This window comes from Galeopterus variegatus, unplaced genomic scaffold (assembly GCF_000696425.1).
Source record: "Galeopterus variegatus unplaced genomic scaffold, G_variegatus-3.0.2 Scaffold913, whole genome shotgun sequence".
Classification (NCBI taxonomy): Eukaryota; Metazoa; Chordata; class Mammalia; order Dermoptera; family Cynocephalidae; genus Galeopterus; species Galeopterus variegatus.
Genome location: NW_007727024.1, coordinates 467,963 through 492,072, shown reverse-complemented (window position 1 = coordinate 492,072; position 24,110 = coordinate 467,963). Strand labels below are relative to the sequence as shown.

General features: G+C 44.2%; 1 protein-coding gene across 1 annotated transcript in view; it reads left to right on the top strand.

Moving 5' to 3' along the window:
- The first annotated feature begins 290 nt into the window (after nucleotides 1-290).
- Nucleotides 291-24,110, top strand: part of DNAH3 (dynein, axonemal, heavy chain 3) — a 118,015-nt gene continuing 94,195 nt past the window's right edge. The window contains exons 1-10 of the mRNA XM_008573407.1: nucleotides 291-497; nucleotides 4,642-4,733; nucleotides 6,704-6,818; nucleotides 10,375-10,491; nucleotides 11,248-11,427; nucleotides 13,021-13,157; nucleotides 16,731-16,932; nucleotides 17,494-17,586; nucleotides 18,883-18,993; nucleotides 21,938-22,052. Of these exons, the coding sequence (XP_008571629.1) occupies nucleotides 336-497; nucleotides 4,642-4,733; nucleotides 6,704-6,818; nucleotides 10,375-10,491; nucleotides 11,248-11,427; nucleotides 13,021-13,157; nucleotides 16,731-16,932; nucleotides 17,494-17,586; nucleotides 18,883-18,993; nucleotides 21,938-22,052 (1,324 nt within the window). The 5' untranslated portion in view covers nucleotides 291-335. The remainder of the gene's footprint in view (nucleotides 498-4,641; nucleotides 4,734-6,703; nucleotides 6,819-10,374; nucleotides 10,492-11,247; nucleotides 11,428-13,020; nucleotides 13,158-16,730; nucleotides 16,933-17,493; nucleotides 17,587-18,882; nucleotides 18,994-21,937; nucleotides 22,053-24,110) is intronic.

Here is a 24,110-nt window from a genome sequence, read left to right as displayed (position 1 = left end):
CACTTCACTCCTGTTATCTCACCCGGTTTTCACATCACCCTCCAAGGTATTCATTATCAACCCTGTGTCATAGGTGATACTCTTGAGGCTTAGAAAAGTCCAGTAACATACCCAAGGTTTCACTGGCTAAGGGGAGCTTTCAGATCCAGACCCAACCCCACAGCCTGTGCTTGTTCCACTATCCATATGACAGGCACAATTCTAAGTTCAGGAAATGAAAACTATGCATAACTAACATCTTCTTGATGTTCTGACCCTTCCTTTACTGCATCTTCTCTATTTCAGGACCCCTCTCTTCACTGAATGCTGAGGAAATCACGGAGCAGATAGGAAATATGTGGAGGACAACATATAAACTGATCAAGACCTTAGCTGATGTGCCTGCACCCAGGCGCTTAGCAGAGAATATGAAAATCAAGATCGATAAGTTCAAACAGCACATTCCCATCCTCAGCATTTCCTGCAACCCAGGAATGAAAGACCGGCACTGGCAGCAGGTTCCTATCACTGCCCACCCCCAGGCAGCCCCATCGTACCTGGTCCTGGTAGCCCTCTGGAAGGCAGGAAACATTACTGGGTCAGGCTTCTCCTTCCTGAAAGGAGAAGCTATATGAGGCCAAAGGGATAGTAGTGGGAGTGATATCCTTCTAAAGGAAGGAAAGGGTGGGATACGCCATGAACTACCTGCCTCACGAACAGGTTGACCTTCTTTGGGACCCCACTGCTGGTGGCTGAATATTGTTCCAGCCAGTGACCACGGGGTGTCTTCTGTCTGCTTTCCTAATCGAATGGCTGCTGGAGGTCCTACAGGGTGATAAGTGTGTTAAATTACAGAGACAGTGCCTTGATTTCTTCTATGACCCAGGATACACACAAAAGAAAGATACACAAAAAGGAAAGACACATCTTTCCCAGGTGGCTGCTAATAATGCCAGATGATTCCTGCTCAGGCTGACTTTGGTGTGGACTTTCATTGTCAAATAGGCTGTGTTCAGAAATAATTTTGCACTTCTTCTTTCAGCCCTTCGAGCCTATAAATGAGAATAATAAATATTCTCCCTAAAAATAGTTGGGATTTTTATAAGCAACCAAGTGTGAGGGTGATAAGTGTGGTGTGAACAGTAGGCAGAAAAAAGAAAACTCACTGTGTTTCTAAAATAGTTGTCACATTCAAGGGCTAGCACTGGCCTTGAAGCATCCTCTACCAGGGAGTTGCTGTGTGTGGAGGTGGAAATGAGAACGGCTTTCCATGGGCAGATTCTTCTCTGACCTGGCTGGAATTCACTCTCAGAACCATGTACAGGACTGAGGACTCTGTCTCTGGAAGGATCCAGTCTAACAACACATGCATTACCTTCAAGAGAATGAAGCCCATTGCCCGGTGGCTGGGAGTATTTGATCTCCCTAGGAAGACAACGGCCTTGACACATGAGAGATTTAGGATTTTTCTGTAGGGAGGATCTACTTTCAATCTTCCAGGAAGCCTCTAGACTCGAGACTTAGAGGGTTGGTGTTGCAAACTGAAGGGTGGGGGTTGCAAATGAGGACAGGGGAGAGGTCATCTGAGTAGACTTCTGGTCTTGAAATGCCCCTGCAGAGGGGTATGCAGAGGATAGCTGCCCTGACTTGGTGCCCATAGGGGCCTCTCCCTACGGACCTCAGTTAGCTAGAACTTTGACCCACTTAGGGGGTTGGGGAGGCAAGGTGGACAGGTAGCCTCTGGTGGAGCCAAGTTTCTTCATGAGATGACACTATGAAAAGTGTCCTCATCAATGACATTTAAAGAATGCCCAGGGGGAAAAGCCATATGCCCCCACCTATTGCCTCCTCTGTGATGATGCTATTCTCACATGTGGGCACTTTAAAAATCTCAACCATTGCTAGACCCTCCTAGTTCTCATTTATAGACCCCTTAGATGGGTAGATTGGAAAAAGTATTCATTAGAATTACAGTAAAATAATAAGAATAATAGCTAAAACGTACTGAGTGCCAATTATGTGCTAAGTACTGTGCTGCATACTTTATTTGGTTCTCTCATTTCATCCCCCTAACAACCCTTCAAAGTAGGGACTATTATTATCCACATTTCACAGATAGGAAAACTGAGACTTGGAGAGATTAAGTAAGTTGTCATGTGACTAGTTTTTATTCGTGTCTAGGCTGGGGACGGGCGGGGAATTGGAACCCAGATCTGTTTGCTTCAGCCTAGAAAGTTGAAAAGAAGGCAAGAAATATCAGGGCAAAGGGAGGAAGAAGTCAGCAGGGCCAGTTAACCGTAGGTAAGAGTGTAGCACAGCCCCAGAAAGGAGGATCCTGAGGAATGAGCCCCTACAGTGGGAGGTCATTGGGCAGAGCAGTTAAAAGGTGGGCTCAGAAAGGACAAAGGCCACCACATACACTCAGGGCTGCTCCTGACTGCAGTGTAGGTCACACCACAAGCCACCCCAATGATGGCTCCAGGCCTGGGAAAGCCCTTCTCTGCCCTCATCCGTAACTCAGGAGATCCATCTGCACAGATGCTGGCTCTGGCAGGGGCTCTAAGGCTAAGCCACCTGTAGCTGTCAGGGCTGGAAGATGTATCTTCTGAGGTCATGCAGCGGCTGTGCTGAGCTTTCTGGCCATTTACCAAAACTGAAGCAGGAAAAATTAGTGCCCTATGTTTAGGGCACAGACTTTACAGAAGTCGGCAAAGCGGTTGCCACTGTGGTTTAAAACAAAATGGAACAGGGTAACATTTGACCTCAGGGAGAAACTGCACTTGTATGTACCCAGGCTGGCCCTCTAGGACTAGGATAGTGCTGTCCAGCAGAAATATAATATGAGCCTTATGTGTGATTTTAAAGTTTCCAGTAGCCACATTTTAAAAAGTAAAAGGAAATGAGAAGTAGATTTTGTGAATATATTTTACCTACCAAATATATCCGAAATATTATCATTTATTTATGTAATTGATATAAAAATGTTAATATGATATTTCGCATTCCATTTTTCATACTGAATCTTCGGAATATGGAGTGTTTTTACACCTACAGCGCGTCTCAGTTTAGACCAGCCACATTTCAAGGGCTCATTGGCCACAAGGGGCTACATATTGGACGGCGTAGGTCTAGGCTCTTGGAATTAGAGAATCAGATGCTCCGTCATTCTCTGTGATTAACAAAAGCAATTTAAAAAAGAAACCTATCAATTTCTGAGTCCTTACTATGAGCCAAGTACTATGCCAAGTACTTTACATAGCTGTGTCATTTAATCCTGGAGATAGTTTGTGTGTGGTTCTAGATGGTGCTTTCAGGTATTGGAGAATATATGGGAGCACAGGCCACCAGGAGCAGTTGTGCCGGTTGCACCCTACACAACTCTGGGTAGTGCTGCTTCTGTGCACTACAGCATGAGTTGTGCTTTCTAGAGTTATGCACTATGTATGCACACACTGTAATAGAAGACCCGTGAGAGACACTAGCATGTGACGGATAAGATCTCTGAAGTCAGAATCAGATCCAAATCCCAATTCTTCCATTTATTACCTGGGTGGTCTTGGCCAGGATACTTAATTTCTCTGTCTCAGTTTCCTTATATATAGAGGGGGAATAATAACACATTAGTACCTTCCTCATCACGTGAAAATGAAACAGTGCTCACTACTCAGGAAGCCCTCAGTCAATGTGGATCCCTTTTTTATTTCTGTTACCTTAGTGGTCCTCCAGATGTCCTCAGAACAAGACTGGAAGCCATTTGAGTTAGTTGGTTTATTCACGCTTTCACGCTGTGAATGTTTACCCAAGCCTACTAGATGCCAGGCCCCAGGGACACAGGGTCAAATAAGACAGAACATGACATGGCTCTCATGCCCCTTCTTGCTCTGGCATTCTTTAATCCCTCGGGGCTGACAGAGACAAAATTGAGCAGTAGGTGGGGTTTTTCACAGAGCCCCGTTCCCCATCAGTCCCCATCCTACTCTTCAGCACACAGGACCCTCATACTGCCCAGATCTTTCAGTTCCTGAGTTTTCAAAAGCCATCAGAGCCCTAACTTAAGACCTTTCTCAGGGATATTTGTACCTAAAAGGTAAGCCTGGGGTAGTATTTACACCAGAGGATGTGGGATTTCTAATGAGTAGGCACACTGACATGGAAAAGGAGGTATTTTGAAGGGACCCAACATCCTCAGATCACAGAATTTGGGGGTCTCCCTGTCCCGTGTGCTCATGACTTCCTCTTTTATTCAGCAAATGCTTACTGCAGCTTCTAGCACAGATCAGGTTTTGCACTTGGCCCTGGGAGGACGAAAACAAGGTAGACCTGGTCCCAGCCCTCAAGGTGTTCACACACTTCTGGGTAAATGAGATTTAATGCAGCCTGGGCTCTAGGCCACCTCCTGAGCCCTTAAACCCGCACTGTCCAAGTCAATAGCCTCTAGCTACATGGGGCTGTTTAATTAAATGTAAATTAACTAAAATTAAATAAAATTTTAAAATCAGCTCCTCGGTCACACTAGCCACATTTCCAGCTCTCAGCAGCCACATGTGGTCATGGCTGCTGTTCTAGACAGCACAGATAAAGGACATTTCCATCATCACAGAAAGTTCTGTTGGACAGTGCTACCGTGGATGATAAACACTTGTTTTCCTCTTTTCTTTGCAGATCAGTGAGATTGTTGGCTATGAAATAAAGCCCACGGAAACGACTTGCCTCTCAAATATGCTGGAATATGGATTCAGCAAATTTATTGAAAAGTAAGGCTCATCCCTTTGTAGGGACCAAAGTGTCTGTCAGTTCCCATGATGGTGAGATTGGCCTCATATCTCTGCCATCTGAGTGCTCTGATGTGCCCCAACACCCACCAATACTGTCCCTCATTGAGGAGCAGGCCTAGACACCCGCACATTTCTACCAGGTTTCGATTGCATTAAAGGGCCTCATCTCCCCCCACAATAAGATTCTTCCAAAAGACACCAGCTATTGAATACATGCTGCACCGAGCATTTTACATACATGAACACATTTATCCATCACAACAATCTTGTGCTGTAGCTAATGTTATTCTCATTTTACAGATAAGGAGATAAACTGAGAATTAGAGAGGTTAAGTAACTGAATCCAGGCAAGCTGACCACAACCTTAACCATTACCCTTCATGGCCTGAAAAACAAACCCAGCTCAGAAGACAGAGACTGAGCAAATTAAATATACAGCTACTCTTCCATTTTCCATGCAAGTGTGCTCAACTGTGACAAATCCAGATGTGGTGACCCTTGGCCAAGTTATGACCTCTGTGTGCCTTGGTCTCTTTATTTGTAAAATGGGACGTAGCTAGGTGATTAGAGTTATTGTGAGGATTACGAGATAAGGCACGTAACATGAACTGATGTAAAGTCGAGGTACGCAGGCACTACCTATCAGTGAGGTGCGATGGTCCCTGTATCCATTCACACCATAGTTGATGCAGCTTTACCCCAGCGCATGGGCAGTGAGCTTCTCTAGAACATTGAGGTCAACTCTTGACATACTTCATGGATTCCCAAACTGATTAATACCTCCCCTGTGCCATCATTTGCATTTTTAAGTCATACCCTAGGGGAGTTCATAAGGCATGGAGAGCATTTGGTCTTATTTAATTACACCAGCAACTCTGTGAGGTGGCAGATAGGGATCTGAGGCCAGTCAGGTGACTTGGCCATCGCCACATGGCCAGTGCTAGGCTCTGTGGCTCCTTGTCTCGTGCCCTCCTGGGTTGGCACCTGCCTTTACTAATTATTCCCTATAGGCACGCTCATTTTGATTGTCTTCCAAAGGCCATATTTAGGGATGGTCATGCTGCTGAGGTCTTGATCAGTCACTGTTTGGGATTATCTGTGCCTTGTCTGCCTCCCTTCATGAGGCTAAATGAGGGGTCTCAGCCCTAGATAGTTAGCCCTACTTGAGTACACATGACCAGTTCTATTGCTCCTTCTGACGAGGAGAGGGAAGAAGGCACATAGCAGAGGAGAAAAAGACACCAGATTAAGGGGAATCGATGTGTAGACCAGGAGTGGGATGGGGGACACTGCTATTGGCATCTAGTGGGTGGAGGCTAAGGACACCGCTAGATATCCTACCATGCACAAAGACAGCTCCCGATGACAAAGAATTATCCCGCTTGTGTTAGTTTGCTAAAGCTGCTATTACAAATTACCACACACTGGGTGGCTGAAACGACAGGAATTAATTTTTTCATAATTCTGGAGGCTTGAAGTCCAAGACCAAGTCGCTGGCAGGATCAATTTCTTCTGAGCCTCTCTCCTTGGCTTACAGACAGCCATCTTCTTCCTGAGCATTCACGTGGTCGTCTCTCTGTGTGTCTGTGTCCCAATCTCTTCTTATAAGGACACCAATCATTTTGAGTTAGGGCCCACCCTCATGACCTCATTCTAATTCAATTACCTCTTAAGAGACCTTGTCTCCAAATAGTCAGGTTTTGGGGTGCAGTGGGTTAGAACTTCAATGTGGGAATTGGGGCAGGGAATATTCAACACATAACACAGCCCAGAAAAGCAATAGTGCTGAAGGTGACAAATCCCGCAAAACATTGGAAGTAGCTGGCAGTAGGAGAGTAGCCATTTTGGTAAAATTAGGGGCTTTTTGAAATTCTCTTAAGACTGAGCTAAATTTCTCCTTTGACGTGTTTCCTGTGCCTCCTGTCGCTGTTGCTGTGTTCTCTCTTCAGGCTGGAGCCCATCAGTGCAGCCGCCAGTAAGGAATATTCTCTGGAGAAAAACTTGGAGAAAATGAAGTTAGACTGGGTTAACACGACGTTCAGCTTTGTGAAGTACAGGGACACTGTGAGTCTCGGTCCAAACGCAGCCCCCTGAAAGCAGCTCCATTTATTATGCAGATGACAGAGGTGATTCATTCAGGATTGCAACAGAACTGACAGAGGAATAATTCCCAGCGTCTTCGCTGTTTCCTTCTGTCTGCCTTCTGTGCCAGGCATCTTTCTTCTCAGGCACTGCTGGAAGGATGCATTTTCAAATCAGAAAGGCCTTTTGATTGAGAGCAAGGAGCTTTCTCAGTGCAAAGGAACCGAGCAAGCCTCCTGAATTAGCATCTCCGAGGGAGGGTGCAGGCTTAAGTACTTTTCCAAAGCTCCCCAGAAGCATACCTGGGGTGGACAATGCCTAGCGCTTCTCGAATGTTAATATGTGCAGGAATCGCCTGGAGATCTTGTTAAGGAAGGGTTCTGATGCAGCAGGTCTGGGGTGGGGCCTAAGGGTCTGTGGTTTTAATGAGCTCCAGGTAATATTGGCCACATTTTGAAAAGCAAAGGTGTAGATTTCTTTCTTTTCCCTGGCACTTGTGGAGAATGCATTAGTTTGTACAGAGCACGTGGAGGCACATAAACCTGAAGAGTTTGCTCAGCTGTCTCTAGGGTCTGGCTTGCTCTTGGGACGGGGCCTGGGATCAGGATGGGCATGCTGCTCTGGATGAGCTGTAAATCGTGGAAGCAACAGGCTGATATTCACATGCTGCAGACCATTGGCTCTTAAAACAGTGCTTCCAACTTTGGCTGCACAGTAGAATCACCTGGGACGCTTAACAAAATCCTAGTCGATTCTTCCTGGCTCCTGCACCCCCAGAGTGCCGGGGCACCCTGGTTTTTCTAACGTGCAATGTGGATTGAGAACCAAATCCCTAAGGGATCCCACACCTTCCTCCTGCTCCCGGCTGCATGTTGTCCTCTTGTGATTTCTTTCCCCTCTCAATAGTCCTAATGCCTTGATTTCACTTGGATAAGAACTGTATGGGTAGAAAGCTGTGATACCTTTCCTCAGCCATCATAAGGGTCATGGCCAGCTCCCCTATAACAAAAGACAGGTAACGAGAGAAAAGAATAACACATTTACTTCATCAAAGTTTTATGTGACATGGGAGCCTTCAGAAATGAAGACTAAGGCCGGCCCGGTGGCGCACTGCTACAGTGCGCCACTTGGGAGCATGGCGGCGCTCCCGCCGAGGGTTCGGATCCCACATACAGACTGGCCGCTCACTGGCTGAGCAAGGTGCGGGCGCAACACCGAGGGTTGCGATCCGTTGCCGGTCACGAAAAAAAGACAAAAAGGAAAAAAAAAAAAAAGAAATGAAGACTAAAAGACCAAAGGAAAACTGCCTAATTTTGTACTTAGGGTCGATGAAGAATGTAGAAATGTGATTGGAAATAGGGTATGATCTAATGGTACTAGACTGAGGGGGGGAAATCCAGCAAGGCCTGTCTGTTCCAATTCTTCCTGGCCTGTCTTTGTGGCAATCCTTTTTCCCAGGTACAGGGCAGGAGGGTCTAATGACCTACTATCAGACAAGGTAGGTCAGAGAATTTCTCGATGGCCAGCTCTTACACAGGAAGCGGGGGAAGGTTAGAGTAATATTTCTAAGGTTTCATGGCTCACTTTGAGGAAAAAGAGTTCTAGTCTCTATGATCCGCCTTGGGAAAAGGAATTCTAATTTATATGGTCTGCCTTAGGGGAGTAAAGAGAGTAGTAGGAAAGAGGGTGGGAGAAGGTCAAAAAGATCTCATGTCTGAGGCCTTCCGATGTCCTCAGCAAGTCAAGGCACCATGCTTTGGGGCATTGTGTTCTGAGCCCCAACAGAACTATACATGAGCCAGTGGGAGGGAGAAGAACTGGGGGCACATGAGCTTGCTCCTGGACCTCTCCCAGCAAGTCCAGACCACAATGGGTCCCAGAAGCTCGGTGCTACATGAACTGATTGGATTAGATATTGCTATAGAGGCTGGGAGGCTGGAAGGAGGAGTTAAGCTAGGGGACTCGGGAATGGCTCAGCTATACCTGGCTGCTTGTCAGAGTTTTTGACTGAAGTAGCCATAGACAAGGATCAACACCAAAAGGGGAATCAAGATATCCCTTTATCAGTAGCTGGACAGCTTCCCAATGCAGAGCTCTGGTAGAGGTAGATGAGAGAATATATTCTAGGCCCAATTTAGCCCCCAGATATAGGCTTGAAAGAAGTGAAAACAGAGTGAGGAAGACCAACCTGCCCTGGGGGACAGACCCTCATCATCTGGGAAAGTGCCATCTGCAGGGTCTGACCTGTAAGGCACAGTAACCTTACTCACGAGTAAAATACTACCTAGTAAACACATAGGACAGAAGTTCCCAGACTTTCTGGGTAAACAGTTCCTTTTATGTCTAACTACTATTTTTTTTTCCTTTTTGTCTTTTTTCGTGACCGGTAACGGGATTGCAACCCTCGGTGTAGCGCCCGTACCGCAACCGGCAATGGAATCACAACCCTCGGTGTTGCGCCCGCACCATGCTCAACCAGTGAGCGGACCGGTCTCTATATGGGATCCGAACCCTCGGCGGGAGCGCCGCCACACTCCCAAGCGCCACACTCTACCGAGTGCGCCACCGGGCCGGCCCATCTAACTACTTTTTTCATGATGCCCCTTGGCCAAAAGAAATTGTTTATGAAGTAATTAGTGAAAGAAAGTGAGCCGAAACGCCGGGTACTGTTCAAGCTTTATTAAAGGAAGAAAAATCTGCCAGGCTGTGCTCAAAATGGCATGCAGCGGCCCTAAAGGGAGTGCGTGGGCTTATATGGGCTGGTGGGCACGAAAAATGCAGGCAGAGAGGGGGAGTGGGTGCTGGTGTGTAAGATAAGGCCAACGATTGGTGCTGCTGTGGTGGGTAGGGCTGACGTAATCAAGACGGGAGGTACCTCTAGGCGGGAGTGGAAGAGTTTCTTTGTCTAAGAAAACCACCAGGTAGGGTAAAGACTGGCGGCCATTTTGTGCTCAATATCTGCCAGTAGCAGATATTGATGCCAGTAGCGTCCAAGATGACGCAGCCACGTCCAAGATGGCACCAGCTGCATCTGAGGTGGTGCCAGCAGCATCCAAGATCCATCATTAGGTCCAAACAACTTAATAAGGATTTATGTCATATCAACTTAGCAGATGTTTGAAAAACAATCAAAAACTATAAATTGAAAGAAAAAATTATATATGTGTGTTTTATATTTAAATAACCACAATTATTTACTCTTGAGTTGGCTGCAGTGCCAGGGTGTCACAGTACCCAGTTTGTTAATTGCAGGTCTAGGCCTGACCAGTCAGATTGGCAGGTGATCCTCCCACCTATGGGTGAATCTTCCCCAGCAGATTCTAGTTGCAGGTCTGGGCTCAGAACGTATTTGATTTCTGCAAAAGAGGTGGGAAATAAATGTGTTTAAGAACATTTTCAAAGAAGAAAATAGAAATCTCTGCAAGACATAGATTCCTGTCCCACTGGAGTAGAGTTCTGAGCTGTGAGGTCTTCAGGAATCAGCATGAAAAAATGGGGGTCTTGTGATTTTGACAGGGCAGGTCATCTTTATTTGCAGGATACAAGCATCTTGTGTGCAGTTGACGACATTCAACTGCTCCTCGATGATCACACGATAAAGACCCAGACCATGTGTGGCTCCGCATTCATCAAACCAATAGAAGCAGAATGCCGGGTAAGCGGAAATGAGGTTGGGTGTTTAGTGGCGTCCCATTCGCTCTGGGTTTCTCAGAGGAGGGGGAAGCTTTTCAAGTTCAGTTAACAAAGAAATTCACTTTCTATTGGGGGAGAAAACATAACACAAGACTAAAAGTAATAACCATCGAAGTAAGTGTATGGCACGCTGGGCCTTTGCAACAGTCTGACGAAAGAGAAGGTGAGATTTGAATGCACTAAATGAACACACATTTGGAAAAAATCTTATGGGCTATAGTAATCTGGAATGTGACTGCATGAGGGTGGGGGTTTGGCCTCCTGTGCTCATTGTTTGTAAAAGTGGCATAGGTTGTGGCACACACTCTGAAGCAGACTTCCTGCGTTCAAATTCTGGCACTGCTCTGGCACTGACCTTTAGCGAGTTACATGAACTGTTGTGCATCTGTAAGGTGAAATTTGTAATAATGTCTACCTCTTAGGGCTGTTGGATTAAATTGATCTCATATATGTAAAGAAACTCCGACCATTGCTTGTCGTAGAATAAACATTACAACAGCTATTATTATTATTATTCCACTAGAACGTGAGCCCCCTGAGGGCAAGGGCTCTTGTCTGTTCATTCATCGTTGTATCCACATTGCTTGGGGCCAGTGACCAGGAAACGGGGGGCACTCAATAACTGCTAGTTTAAAAAGTGAATAAATGAATAAATCCACCCATTTGTTCAGGCAGAGGGGCGGGTTAATGATTCAGATATGAAATTCTTAATTCACAGAAATGGGAAGAAAAACTAGTTCGCGTGCAGGAAAATCTGGATGCCTGGTTGAAATGCCAAACCACCTGGCTGTACCTGGAACCGATCTTCAGTTCAGAGGATATCATAGCCCAAATGCCAGAAGAGGGCAGAAAATTTGGCATAGTTGATAGTTACTGGAAATCATTCATGTCCCAAGCGGTAAGTTCTTGGGACATCCCCCAGCACATCTCACCAGCGAGGAATGCGGGAGCCACACACATGTTGCTCATTGTGTGTCGTAGTCATACTCCTTGAAACTTGTAAGCAAACTGAATTTTTGCAAATTTGATATTTTAAATTTTTTTATAATATCAAAACATATTAGTTATTGAAAATTCAAATGGAGAAACATGAAACATAGAAAGTAGAAGCCTTTTGAAATCCTGCCTGCCTAGAGGTAATTATTAGCAGGTTGTGTTATTTAGCTACCATTTCTTTTTCTTTTTTCTTTTTTTTAAAAAGATGACCGGTAAGGGGATCTTAACCCTTGACTTGGTGTTGTCAGCACCACGCTCACCCAAGTGAGCTAACTGGCCATCCCTATATGGGATCCGAACCCATGGCCTTGGTGTTATCAGCACCGCACTCTCCCGAGTGAGCCACGGGCCGGCCCTTAGCTACCATTTCTAATGAGGTAGGAGGCTTTATTTGCTATAGGATAATACAATAACATTTTTGACAAATTGAGAATTCAAGTAATTATTCACATTCACTTACTCGGTTATTTAACAAATTTTTATTCACTACCTATGATGACCAGGCATTGTTCTAGGAGGTGGAAAATACCTGAAGATGGCAAGAATATGATTTCTGCCTTCATAGAATTCACTGTCTTGTGAGGAGACAGACTTAGACGAGTAAGAGCGATAACAGAAACACGTATAAATAGCATTTAGAATACAGAAGAGTGATTTACTTACCTGGGAGTGTCAAGGAAGGCCTCCAAAGCAGGTGACATTGGAACCAGGCCTTGAAGGATAAGTCCACTGGGTGTACAAGGCAACCAGAGGCATCTATTAAGAGGCCTTAACTTTCTCCTGTTTTAAGTCAAGTGCACTCAAATTGGGACACACTTAGAACGAATTTGTCTCGAGAAATTATCTGCCTGCTTGTTTTCAGGAGTGAGATAAATGGACATTTATATTATCCAGCCAGTGGAACCAATTTTACATTAGTTAAGGTTCTTTGGTGGCAAGTTCCCACTCAGAGTAGCACAAACAAGAAGACAAAATAGATGTCTCATGGAACCCAAAGGCAGAAAGTGCAGCCAGGCCTCATGAAGGATGGATCTAGAACCCAGAAACCTCTCAGGAACTCACAGAGTGCTCTTTCTGTGCTCTGATCTCTTCCACTCCTCTCATGCCTGCTTCAATCTCTGTCTGCAAACTGGCTTGCCCTGCCGCACAGTCACATGGTGGGAGGTGATCCTCACACAGCTCCTAAGCCCCCTCATTCGAGGGTCCAGCCCAGACTAGTACAGAATGTCAAGGTCTGAATTCTAAATTACCAGAACTTAAAATATAATTGGCTCAGTTGGTTTCAGATGCCCAAGCCCTGCCCAATCAACCATGACCAATGGAACAAGGTCACGTTATGTGAGCATTCACCCTGTGGAAGTAGGAGGGGATTAGGAGGCAGTTAGTTGGGCAGGCGTTATCATTAGTTGATGGGCTAGTCACACATTCATTATAATGACCAGTCTTAGAACTTGGGAACCCCACAATGACTCTTGCCTTCTTCGATGGAACCCAGGTGAAAGACAACAGGGTTCTGGTGGCAGCTGACCAGCCACGAATGAGTGAGAAGCTTCAAGAAGCCAACCTGCTGCTGGAGGACATCCAGAAGGGGCTGAATGATTACTTGGAGAAGAAGAGACTCTTTTTCCCCAGGTATCCAGTATTATTCTTTTATTTGAAATTACCCTCTTGACTCATATACAGGTAGAATTACATTTTTCATGCTGAGAGTTGGCTTTGATCAATCTATTCCATTTTCTTTCCTAGTTCTCTATCCCCCAAAAGACAGCTTTCAGGAATGAGGCGTGTCTTCGTGTTTATTATTTAGAGTGAGTTTGAACGAACACCAGTGAGGATCAAATTCACGCTTTGGCCACCCAACATTGTTGCTTCCCCCAGTTAAAGGAGTACAGTAGTCATGATTAAGAGTCTGGCCTTTGGAGTTAAACAGACCTCATTTGGAGTCCCAGCTTTTCCACTTATTAGTCTTCAGACCTCCAGCAAGTCTATCACAACCTGAGGTTCTCCACTGTGAAACTGGCATATAGCCCCTAGTTCGTACATTTGTGGTGCAGATAAGTGAGCTAATGCATTTAAAACATTTAGTCCCTGGACTATGTGTTTAAGAAATGTCAGCTAACTTTTTTTTTTCTGCTGTCAAATTTTACAGTTTCTGGTAGGTATGTTTATAAATATTTGATTCTTTTTTCCCACCAGAACCAGTGTTCTTCTGCATAAAAGTCAAGGTAGTTTTAGAGGGCTAGTTCCAGAAAAGAGGGTCCTGACTCCTGAAAACAAATCCATATCTAGTTCATTGTGGATGGTCATTCCATGTTATTTGACTCTGATTAAGATGTTGGTTTGATCCGAATTTGCCTTTAAGAAAAGTAAATTTTAATATTCCTTTATAGGGAGATAAAATTAGTTCCCTGCTCTCCACCCAAAACAGATAAATAAATAAAGTGGTTTGTGTGGAATTCAGAAATGTCCTTGGTATCCATTCAGTACAGCTTTGTCCAGTAGAACTTTCTGCAATGACAGGAATGTTCTATGCTTGTGCTGTCCAATACAGTAGCCATTAGCCACGTGTGGGTAATTGAGCACTTTAAATGTGGTTACTGTGGCGCTGGCTGCTTAGCTGGGTTGGTTAGAGTGTGGTGCTGATAACACCACAGTCCAGATTTCAATCCCTGTACCAGTCAGCTCCGATAAATAAATAAATAAATGTGGCTAGTGTGACAGAGAAAGCAACTTTTTATTTATTTAATATTAATTTTTTAATGTAAATAGCCACATGTGACTACTGGCTTCTCTATTACAACACAAATATAGCACAAATAGTTGAAGAAACCCTGATTTGGAAGCCCAAAACGTGGGAAAAGATTAAACATGGGAAACCCCTGAGGTCTGGGCTTCTAGTTCTGTACCCACTACTGTTACTCGTCATAAAAATATGGATAATAGCCAACACTGATACAGCACTTACCTTACTCTAGGACACTGCTCTACGTGCTTTGCACTTATTAATTTACTGAATCCTCACAGTAATTCTATGAAGTTGGGAGCATTGTTATTATCCCCAGTTTATAAATGAGAAGACGGTAGTTTGCCCAAAGGCACAAGACTAGTTAATGGCCAAGCTGGAATTCAGACCCAAGAAGTCTGGATAAGATATTCGGTCATTTGATCTATCTGAGCCACATTTTCTCTCTAAGTTAAACACACATGCACATGTGCACACAAGAAGATCTCAATTTTTTTAATGCATTCTTATGAAATAAAATTAAACACTCTCAGCAAACTTTGTTATTGATAGTCACATAATTTAAATTAATTTTATCTTGAAAATACAGAGCACTAAGTAATGATTTTAACTTTAAATTTTACAAACATATTAACTGTCATTACTCTGTAACAATTGAGCCTTATTCGTTACCACACATAATGGAGATAGAGGCAATGCAAATCTATAAAGCTCACCTGTTTGAATTTCACTTAGGAGTGGGAGAAATTGACATCCTCTTTAGATATTGGTTAGTCAGTCAGCCAACAAGTAATTATTGAGCTCTTCCTACATGCTCAACACTGCGAATACAGTGTATTAGTTTGCTTTGCTGCATAACAAACCACCCCAAACTTTAGAAGCTTAAAACAACAACCATTTATTTAACTCGCAATTCTGTGGCTTGGCTGATTGGGCTGGGCTGAGCTGGATGGTTTTTCTGGTCTCATTGGGGCTCATTCATATGACTGCAGTGAGCTGGCAGCCGATGGCCTCAATCACTTGTCTGGTGGTTGGCTTCCATGGGTTGGGGCAACAGGAATAGTTGGGCCACACATCTTTTATCCTCCAGAAAGCTAGCCTGGGTTTATTCACGTGGTGGTGGACACAGGGTTCCTAAGATCATCAAGGACTCCAGATATCTGAGCCAGGAACTTGCACAAACTCATATCCACAATATCCTATTGGCCAAAGCTAGACACAGAGCCAGCTCACTTTCAAGAGATGTGAAAATAGACTCACTACTTGATGAAAGGAGCTGTAAATATTGTGGCCATTTTTGTAATCCACCATATTCGGTGAAGGCCATAATTGCACATTCTCTCTATTCTAGAACTTTCAGCCTAATGGTCACAGTAGAGGTCTGTACCTTGAACGGTTTTGAAGTCATTTTATTGAAAGGTTGACAATTAGCAAAGACTGGTACCAAGACAAGAAATTAGGCACGAAAGGCTTTATTCGTGCAGGCAGAAGCATGGAGCCCTGCACTGGCAGCATGTGGCAGACACAGGTACAAGACCTAGCCTGCCCTCCCCCGAGGGGTTGGGCTTATATTTCTTCTTATGGTGAGTTTTGTTGTTCTGATTGGCCATAGCTTATATTAATGAGGAGTTAAATGAAATATCCAAGGGAGTTGAGGCTTTATCTTAATTAGGTGATTTTTAGGTTTGCGATTATCGGTTCCCTTAGATTGTAAAGTAGGGTTTTAGAGGGGACAAATGGCATGCAGTTCTGTTGCGGTTATGAGTTCCTTTGTCTTTTTAGTTTACGAGGAAGTCCCCTAGAGTGGTAATCACCATTTTGAATATCTTTGGGTGGCACCATTTTAAGTGGTCCTCCCCAAACCTAATGCTTATTATCTCTAATTTAAAAGACAGTAGAGGCTTCTGCCTGGAAATATGTTCATTATTAACTCGTACTTTTTTCTATCACACCTGTAACATTTTCTGGCATACCTGGAGAGAAGGAAGTCATCTCTTTCTCCTTGTCCTACCCAGTAGTTCTCAACACTGACTACACATTAGAATCACCTGGAATTTGAAAAAATACAAATTTCCCAGCCCCAGCCCCAGATCAATTATATTAGAATCTCTCGGCAGTGGAACTTTGGCACTGGAAATTTTTATAAGCTCCGCAGGTAATTCTAAAGTGCAGCTAAAGTTAAGAACTGCTCTAACCAGGCTCCTTTCAACTGGTAACACCCCACCCTCCAATCATATTAAACTCATATATACCAGTTTTCATCTTTTCTCTTGCTCTCAGAGTCAAAACCATCTTTACTCTCTATGTCCAGATTTTAAAAAATGGTAAAGGAGAGTGAGCCTTAGAGAAAACCCTAGGACATAGCTGGTACTCACCTGGGTGTGAGCTGCCTGTTGGGGCGTGTTACCTTGTTAAATTCTCAAAAAAGTTTCCAATTACCATCGTCCTTTACTTTGAAATAGGTTCTTCTTCCTGTCAAATGATGAGCTGCTGGAGATCTTGTCTGAGACAAAGGACCCCCTCCGAGTGCAGCCGCACTTGAAGAAGTGCTTTGAAGGAATTGCCAAGCTGGAATTTACTGACAGTCTGGAAATCGTAGGCATGATCAGCTCAGAGAAAGAAACTGTTCCATTCACACAGAAAATCTACCCGGCTAATGCCAAAGTAACTCCCCTTACCCATTTTTTGGTTCTTTTCTCCATAACAGAGAAAACTGGAGAGAGGCAGAGTGCCTATTGGTTAAGCATTTGGACTGTAGTTCTCGACTGCCTGGCATGGAACTGCCCCTACCAATTAAATCAGAAAGCCCAGGAGTGGGAGTCAGGCCTCTTTATTTTTAAAATATCTCTAGATGATTCCAATACACAGCAAAATTTGGGAACCACTGGAATAATGCATGAATCAGAACTGTTCATTAAAAAGGAGCAATTCATTTTATTAACTGAAATAGTAATGTTTCATTTGCCTCCTGAGAAGTTGTCTGTTTCAGAAAATGACATGAGAGAAATGCATGTTAAAAATCCCCGCTTGCCCCTTTAGGAGGCATATACTTCTGGGAATACAGTAAATGAATGTCAAGCAAATAGTTAAAGAATATGGGCTTGAAGAGATGCCAGATCTTTGGCCTCCCTCTAGCCCTGTCCAGAGAGAGAGCTGGGCTTTGCCCACAGCCCCTCCCTCTGGCTTAGGCTGACTGTTGCTGCCTGTGTCTCTCTTGCCCCACAGGGCATGGTGGAAAAGTGGCTCCAGCAGGTGGAGCAAGTGATGCTTGTCAGTTTGCGGGACGTTATTGGACTTGGAATTGAAGCATATGCCAAGGTAAATGAGAATCAAGGTACACATGCCAGGGTGTTGGTGCAATAAAGGGAACTTAGGGGAGAAAGTTAAATGGATCCGTTCAATTGGCCACTCTGCCTTCTACCAAAACCCACCCCTCTGTGTCTCTGTTTCCTTTACCTGTAAATCCTGGGGCAATGAACATATTTCTGGAGAAACATTTGCAACTGAAGCAGGTGATATAAGAGAAGAGGGTTAGCTAGAACCTCTGGTTACTACAGGCCAGTACTCTCTGTCAAATGGAACTAATGGCATGAGGTCTATTTAGAGCCCCTTCAGTTAAGCAGCTGTGTACATCACATATGCCCTGAATGGTGTAACTCATTAAACTTCCAAAGGTTTAAGGGAAACAGGTATGACATAATGCCTAAGAGAAAACAACCTGTCCCAATGACTCTTTAGCCAGACTCTAGCAAGCTTCATATTTGCAGACTCTAAATGTAGTCCCCTCAATTTCATGTGCCTTTTCTTAGTTTGTCTCCCCACCCCCATTCTTAGTAACCCTTCCATCAAACAGAATACCTTCATGCTAAAGTATTGGGGACAGACCCTACTGTCCCTTGCAGTAGTATTTGTATTGTAAATGAAAGGCCAATCCTTTTTCCTATGATACATTCTAAATCAAAAATGAAAGAGAAACTCCTACCACTGCAAAGTTATTTTATGCAATTGAATCTATAGCAAAAATTAGCAAACTTTTTTGTAAAGAGCCAGATAGTAAGTATTTCCAGCTCTGTGGGTCACGCTCCCATCACATCTCTTTACTTTTACCCTCGTAGCACAAAAGAGACATAGATGACATGCAAATGACAGGCATGGCTGTGTTCCAGCATAGCCTTATTTACAAAAACAGGCATGGCCAGACTTGGTCTTGGGTCATAATTTGCCCATTTCTGATCTTCAGTTTAAGAAAAAAGGGGGGTGAGGGGACACAGCTAAGAAATGGTGGCAAAGCACTGCAGTGTTGTGTGCAAACAAAAAGAGTAGTTATGAATACTCTCTGAATGCCACCTCCATTATAGACATGTAAAAAGTCACAGGATGAAAGCATGAAGAAATGCAAAGAGTTGATGAGATTGTTGATTTTTTTTCTTTTTCGTAAAATTCAGGAAGAAAGACATAAATCTGTAATCCCAGAGATGTCAAACCTTGTAGCTTCTGAGGGTGGGGGAGGATTTTTTGTTGTGGAAGTAAGATGGTAGAGCATGTTTTTAGAAAGTCAGTTTAAACCACACACAATGAACTGACCCTCTAACAAGACCCGCTGCACTTTCCCAGGTCCCTCGTAATCACTGGGTCTTGCAGTGGCCTGGCCAGGTGGTTATCTGTGTCTCCTCCATCTTTTGGACCCAGGAGGTATCCGAAGCTCTGATCGAAAATACCCTACTGGTGAGTAGCCTGCCATGAAGCTTGCAGAGGAGATCCAAGCACCAATTAGGATTTGAATGACATATAATTAGAGTAGCCATGTTTTATTTTCTAAACAAAAATTATTTGGGTCCTTGGTATCAGGACTCATGAGGACAGTCGGATAAGAATATGGAATTGGGGCCATCCTGGAGTTTTATAGTGCAAGACCTCTCACAGTTCTTCCCAGGCAGAACTTCTAGGCTGCAGGATCCTAAGTCTTAGCAGCCTTTGCTTCCAGGGGTCAGCCTGGCAGAATTTCCACCAGTAGAGGCCCCTTGTCTTCTTCCTAGTTCAAAGGACCACTGCTTTCCTCTCTTCCTCCACGACTGCCCCTTTCTAACCACCCCTCCTCCTAAAGTGTGCTCATGTGCCTGCCTGTCCTCAGATCCAAACGTGTATTTCCAGTCAATTGATGCCAGTGCTTAAGAGTGCAAGACCTGGATGGACGTGAGTTCAAATCTGACACATTCACTTGTCAGTTGTGTAACCATGAGCGATTTACTTAACCTGAGTTTGTCTCCCTTCCCATAAAATGCAAGAAGTTGTACCCCAAATTGTACTATTATGGGGGGAGTTAAACAAGATACCAGTATATTGTCCAGTACTTAGAAGCTAGGCTGTACACCCTACAGGAAAGAGGCCATGTCTGTTCTGCTCACTGTTACATCTCCAGGGATTAATGCAGTGCTGAGCACACAGTAGGTGCTCAAGAAATATTTGTTGAATGAGTGAATGGCAACTCCAGTCCCAACCTTTCTACCATGATATAACTTCCTGTGATTATCTTATCAGACCTCCTATTATTCCTCTATAGAGGATTGGCTGTGAACTGGAATATTTTAATTTACTATATTTTGCTTTATACATTAAAATTGGAACATTAATATTTGACCAAGGTTCAAATTTATACAGATGCCATATTGATAATTCCTAATAGTTGGATTGCACTTGGCCCTTGCAAACTGCTTTCATGGACATCATTTCAAACTTCAGAAACTCGAAAAACTTCTGACTTTTGTGGGTAGGTCTCTGCAGTTTTCCCACCTGTGGATAGTGAGAATTTTGCTTGTCACAAACCCAAGCCCTGGAGTGCATGCACACTGAATGATAAGCCTCAGCATCCTAAAAGTATCAGCACAGGATAATCATCCATTAATTAATCCGCTCATTATTTATTTGACAAATATTTTGTTTGGCATCTGCTCTGTGCTGGCACTATGCCACTTGGCAAAGGGAATTAGAGGTGAACGAGACAGACACAGTCTCAGTTTTCAATGATGTATAGTCTAGTCGGGGAGATAAAAAGGCTCTTTTATAGAACTGTGATAAGAAAAGACCAGGGATCCAGGAATGTGGACAGGTTAGGATTGAGGAAGATTTCCCAGAAAAGTAGTGTCTTAACAGACCTAAAATATGAGTAGGGATTAGTAAAGCAGAGACTAGGAGGAAGGATGTTGCAAAGAGAGGAGCTGGAATGTGCAGCTCCTCAGGATGAGGAGCACGGTGCGGTCCAGCAACTGAGGGCACTTCAGTCCAGAGCAGCTGTGAAATGGGCATGACTGACAGAGATTTGAGGAGCAGCTCCATCACCAAGGGCTTTATAGACACCCCAGGGGAGATGGGGAGGAATGGAGAGACTTTTTATTTGTTATGTGCCAGGCACTTTATTATTAATAACAATGTATTAATTTACTGTTTCCTGGATGCTTTACTCACATCAGACATTGTGCCAAGTGGTTCACGTGTACTGTCTCGTTTAATCATCAAAACAGCTTGTAGAGGCAACTGCAATGATCTAGAACTGACCGACCGGGAGACTGAGGCTCAGAGGCTCAAAACTCATTTGACCAGAACCACATGGCTAGAAAGTGGGGAAGGTGGGACTTGAACCTAGGTGGTCTCACTTTATTCCTTTTTAAAATTTATTTTTATTTTTTACCTTTTCATTTTGAAGTAATATCAGGCTTACAAATAATGCAAAAATAAAGAATTCCCATATTTTCTTCATCCAGATTCCCCAGATATTACCATCTTACATAACCACAGTACAGTTATCCAAATCAGGAAATCAACACTGAAACACTATTATGATCTAATCTATAGACCTTTTAAATTAACTAGTTTAAATTTGGCCGATTGCTCCGCTAAACGTCTTTTTGGTCCATGCAGGACCCAGTCCGAGATTACACGCTGCATGTCATTGTCACATCTCCTTTTTCTCCTTTAATCAGAAGAAATTTCAGATTTTTAAAAATTCTGGTTTACTGTATAATTTACATGCAGTAAAATTTATTCTTTTTAACATACAGTTCTGAGTTTTGACAAACACATACAATCGTGTAAGCACCATCACAATCAAAATACAGAACAGTTCCACACCACCCGAAAATTCCCTCACGCCCCTTGTAGTCAACCCCTTTCTGTTCTCTAAGGCTCTGGCAACTACCAATATTTTCTGTCCCTAGTTTGTTTTTTTTTTTTCCTTTTTGTCTTTTTTCGTGTCCGGCAACGGATTGCAACCCTCAGTGTCACACCCGCACCGGACCGGGACCGGCAACGGGACCACAACCCTCGGTGTTGCTCCCGCACCTCGCTCAGCCAGTGAGCAGGAACTGGTCTGTATGTGGGATCCAACCCCTCGGCGGGAGCGCCACCGTGCTCCCAAGCAGCGCACTGCAGCAGTGCGCCACCGGGCCGGCCCTTCTGTCCCTAGTTTTGCCTTTTCCACCATATCATAAAAAGCAGGATGCAATTGAAATTCATCTAGAGGTTAATGGCTGGGGATGATGGAAAGGAAGATTTGAGGGATGACAGCCAGGAGTCTGGTTTGTGCCATCTGATGGTCGATGGTGCCACTCCCTGAGAGCGGGATGACCAGAGGAGGATCCAATTTAACCAACTGTCCCTTCCTCTGCCCCTCCAGGATTTTCTGAAAAAGAGCAATGATCAGATTGCAGTGATTGTCCAGCTGGTGCGAGGGAAGCTGAGCAGCGGAGCTCGCCTCACCCTCGGGGCCCTCACGGTCATCGATGTCCATGGTAAACAGGGAGACCTCCCCTGGCGTTACTCACCATCGAGGAAGAGCAGGCAGGATGGAATGATTCAGGGTTTCCTGCCCCATCAGGGAGAGGCTTCTCCAACTGAGAGTCAGAAGGGGGGTAAAGAGAGAAGCCAGCGCTGAAGGACTCTGTGTATCTCCGTGTTATGTTTTAACCTCCCGTCCCCATCATTATTTCTAGGAACCCTCCAAGGAGGGCTCTTACAGAGACCCAAAGGCCAAAGCCATTTCTGAGATTCAACAACTTGGAATGACTTCCTTGGATTAACCATACCTATTATTTTTGAATACTCACTAGGTGCCAAGCTTAGTGCTAAGCTCTTGACATATGCTATCTCCTTTTCATATACCGTTCACAGATTAAGAGCCTGAGGCTTAGAGAGGTTAGTAACTTGCTAGGAAGTAGCAGAGGCTCCTATGTCTGTCTGATTCCAAACCCACGGGACTGGAAATGGGCAGCAGTGCAGGGAGCGGGAGGTGAGAGAGGATGGATTCCAGCTCCTCCTTAAATGAAAAAAAAAGGAGGAGGAAGAAGAGGAGGAGGAGAAAGAACTGAGGTGTAAAACAAACCACCCCCACCCCCACACTCCATCATCACCAAGGAAACTAGGGCTGGACCAGGCCGATTGCCTGAGAACAGCGTGTCTCTTGCTCACACACCCATCCTCCTCCTGGCATTTCATGGCATCTTATTCCCCTCAAGGTTGATGCCCATTGTAATCTGATTTCATCTAGACAGATTAGGGTAAAATTAGGCAGAGAGAAGGGAGAATGTGCTGTTTATATGGCCATGTACCCAGCTGGTAAGTACTGCCCAGGGCACCCGGAGTGGTTGGGTTCACAAACACAAACACATACACATACACACGTGCGTGCATGCACACGCGTGCACACTGCACAGCAAAGGCATCCCTAACTCAATCCCTTGAGTCGCTTTCTTCTTGGATCTCTCATGTAGACCCCTATTCTTGCTACCACTCTGTGAGTTCTAATGAGAATCCTAAGGGGAATTAAACTCCTCAGGAAGGAAGGAGGAGCTGTTGTTATAATCTTCAGGGACGCTGCTTTGCAGGGTTTGGGATTTCACTGGAATAAAGACTTCTCTCATGAAAAGGGAGCAGACGTACAGAAGCGTCCCTTTTCAAAGTTAACGTTTCTGAGACTCTAATTTCCAGCCTGCTGCCCTAGCTCTGGATCTCAATTGCTCTCACCCTGTGAGTTACCTAAGAAAATAATTAATGAGTTTCATAAACCTGTGTCCACTCTTCAACTTCAGCTTCCTGTCACTGTGAGAAAATTAAAGTGGGTTCACAATCCTAGGAGAGAAAAGAGAAAAGTTAGTAATATATCTCCTGGCTGGTTTCTCAGGCCCCCAGCTGGAAAGAATACATCTAGCCACAGATAACAGACCAAGCTGATTGCATTCTCTTAGGACATCTTAGAGGGGCTGGAACAGGGCCAAAGGGTTGTATTGGGGATATGACAGCATTTGGGGTAACTACATATTGCAAAGCCCTCTGAGTCAGTCCTCCAAGACTTTGGAGATGATAACAGTAGACAGTACTTATATAATGTTTTTACATGCCAGACACAGTTCATCTCTCTATCACCTATCTATCTGTGAGTGTGTATGAATATACATATATATTGTGTGTATATATATATATATATATATATATATTTATTTACTTAATCCTCATAATAACCCTACAAGGTAGGTAGTATGTTATCCCTATTTTACAGATTATGCAACTGAGGGACAGAGAGGTTGAGTAACTTGCCCAAAGTCACACAGCTAGTTAGTGGTGTAACCAGAATTTGAACCAGACAGTCTGGTTTCAGAGGATGCACATTTAATACTTCTACTGTGCTGTCTGAGATGCAGCAGACTCTCTACCTGGCTCCTTGGAAGAAGCAAAGACTAGCTTTAACAGATGTGGCTGCCTCCAGATAGGAAGTAGAGGAAGGAGGGTAGTTGAGCCTAACATTTTATGGAGAGTGAGAGGTGGCCTTGATAACGTCGTCTTCCAACTTGAGG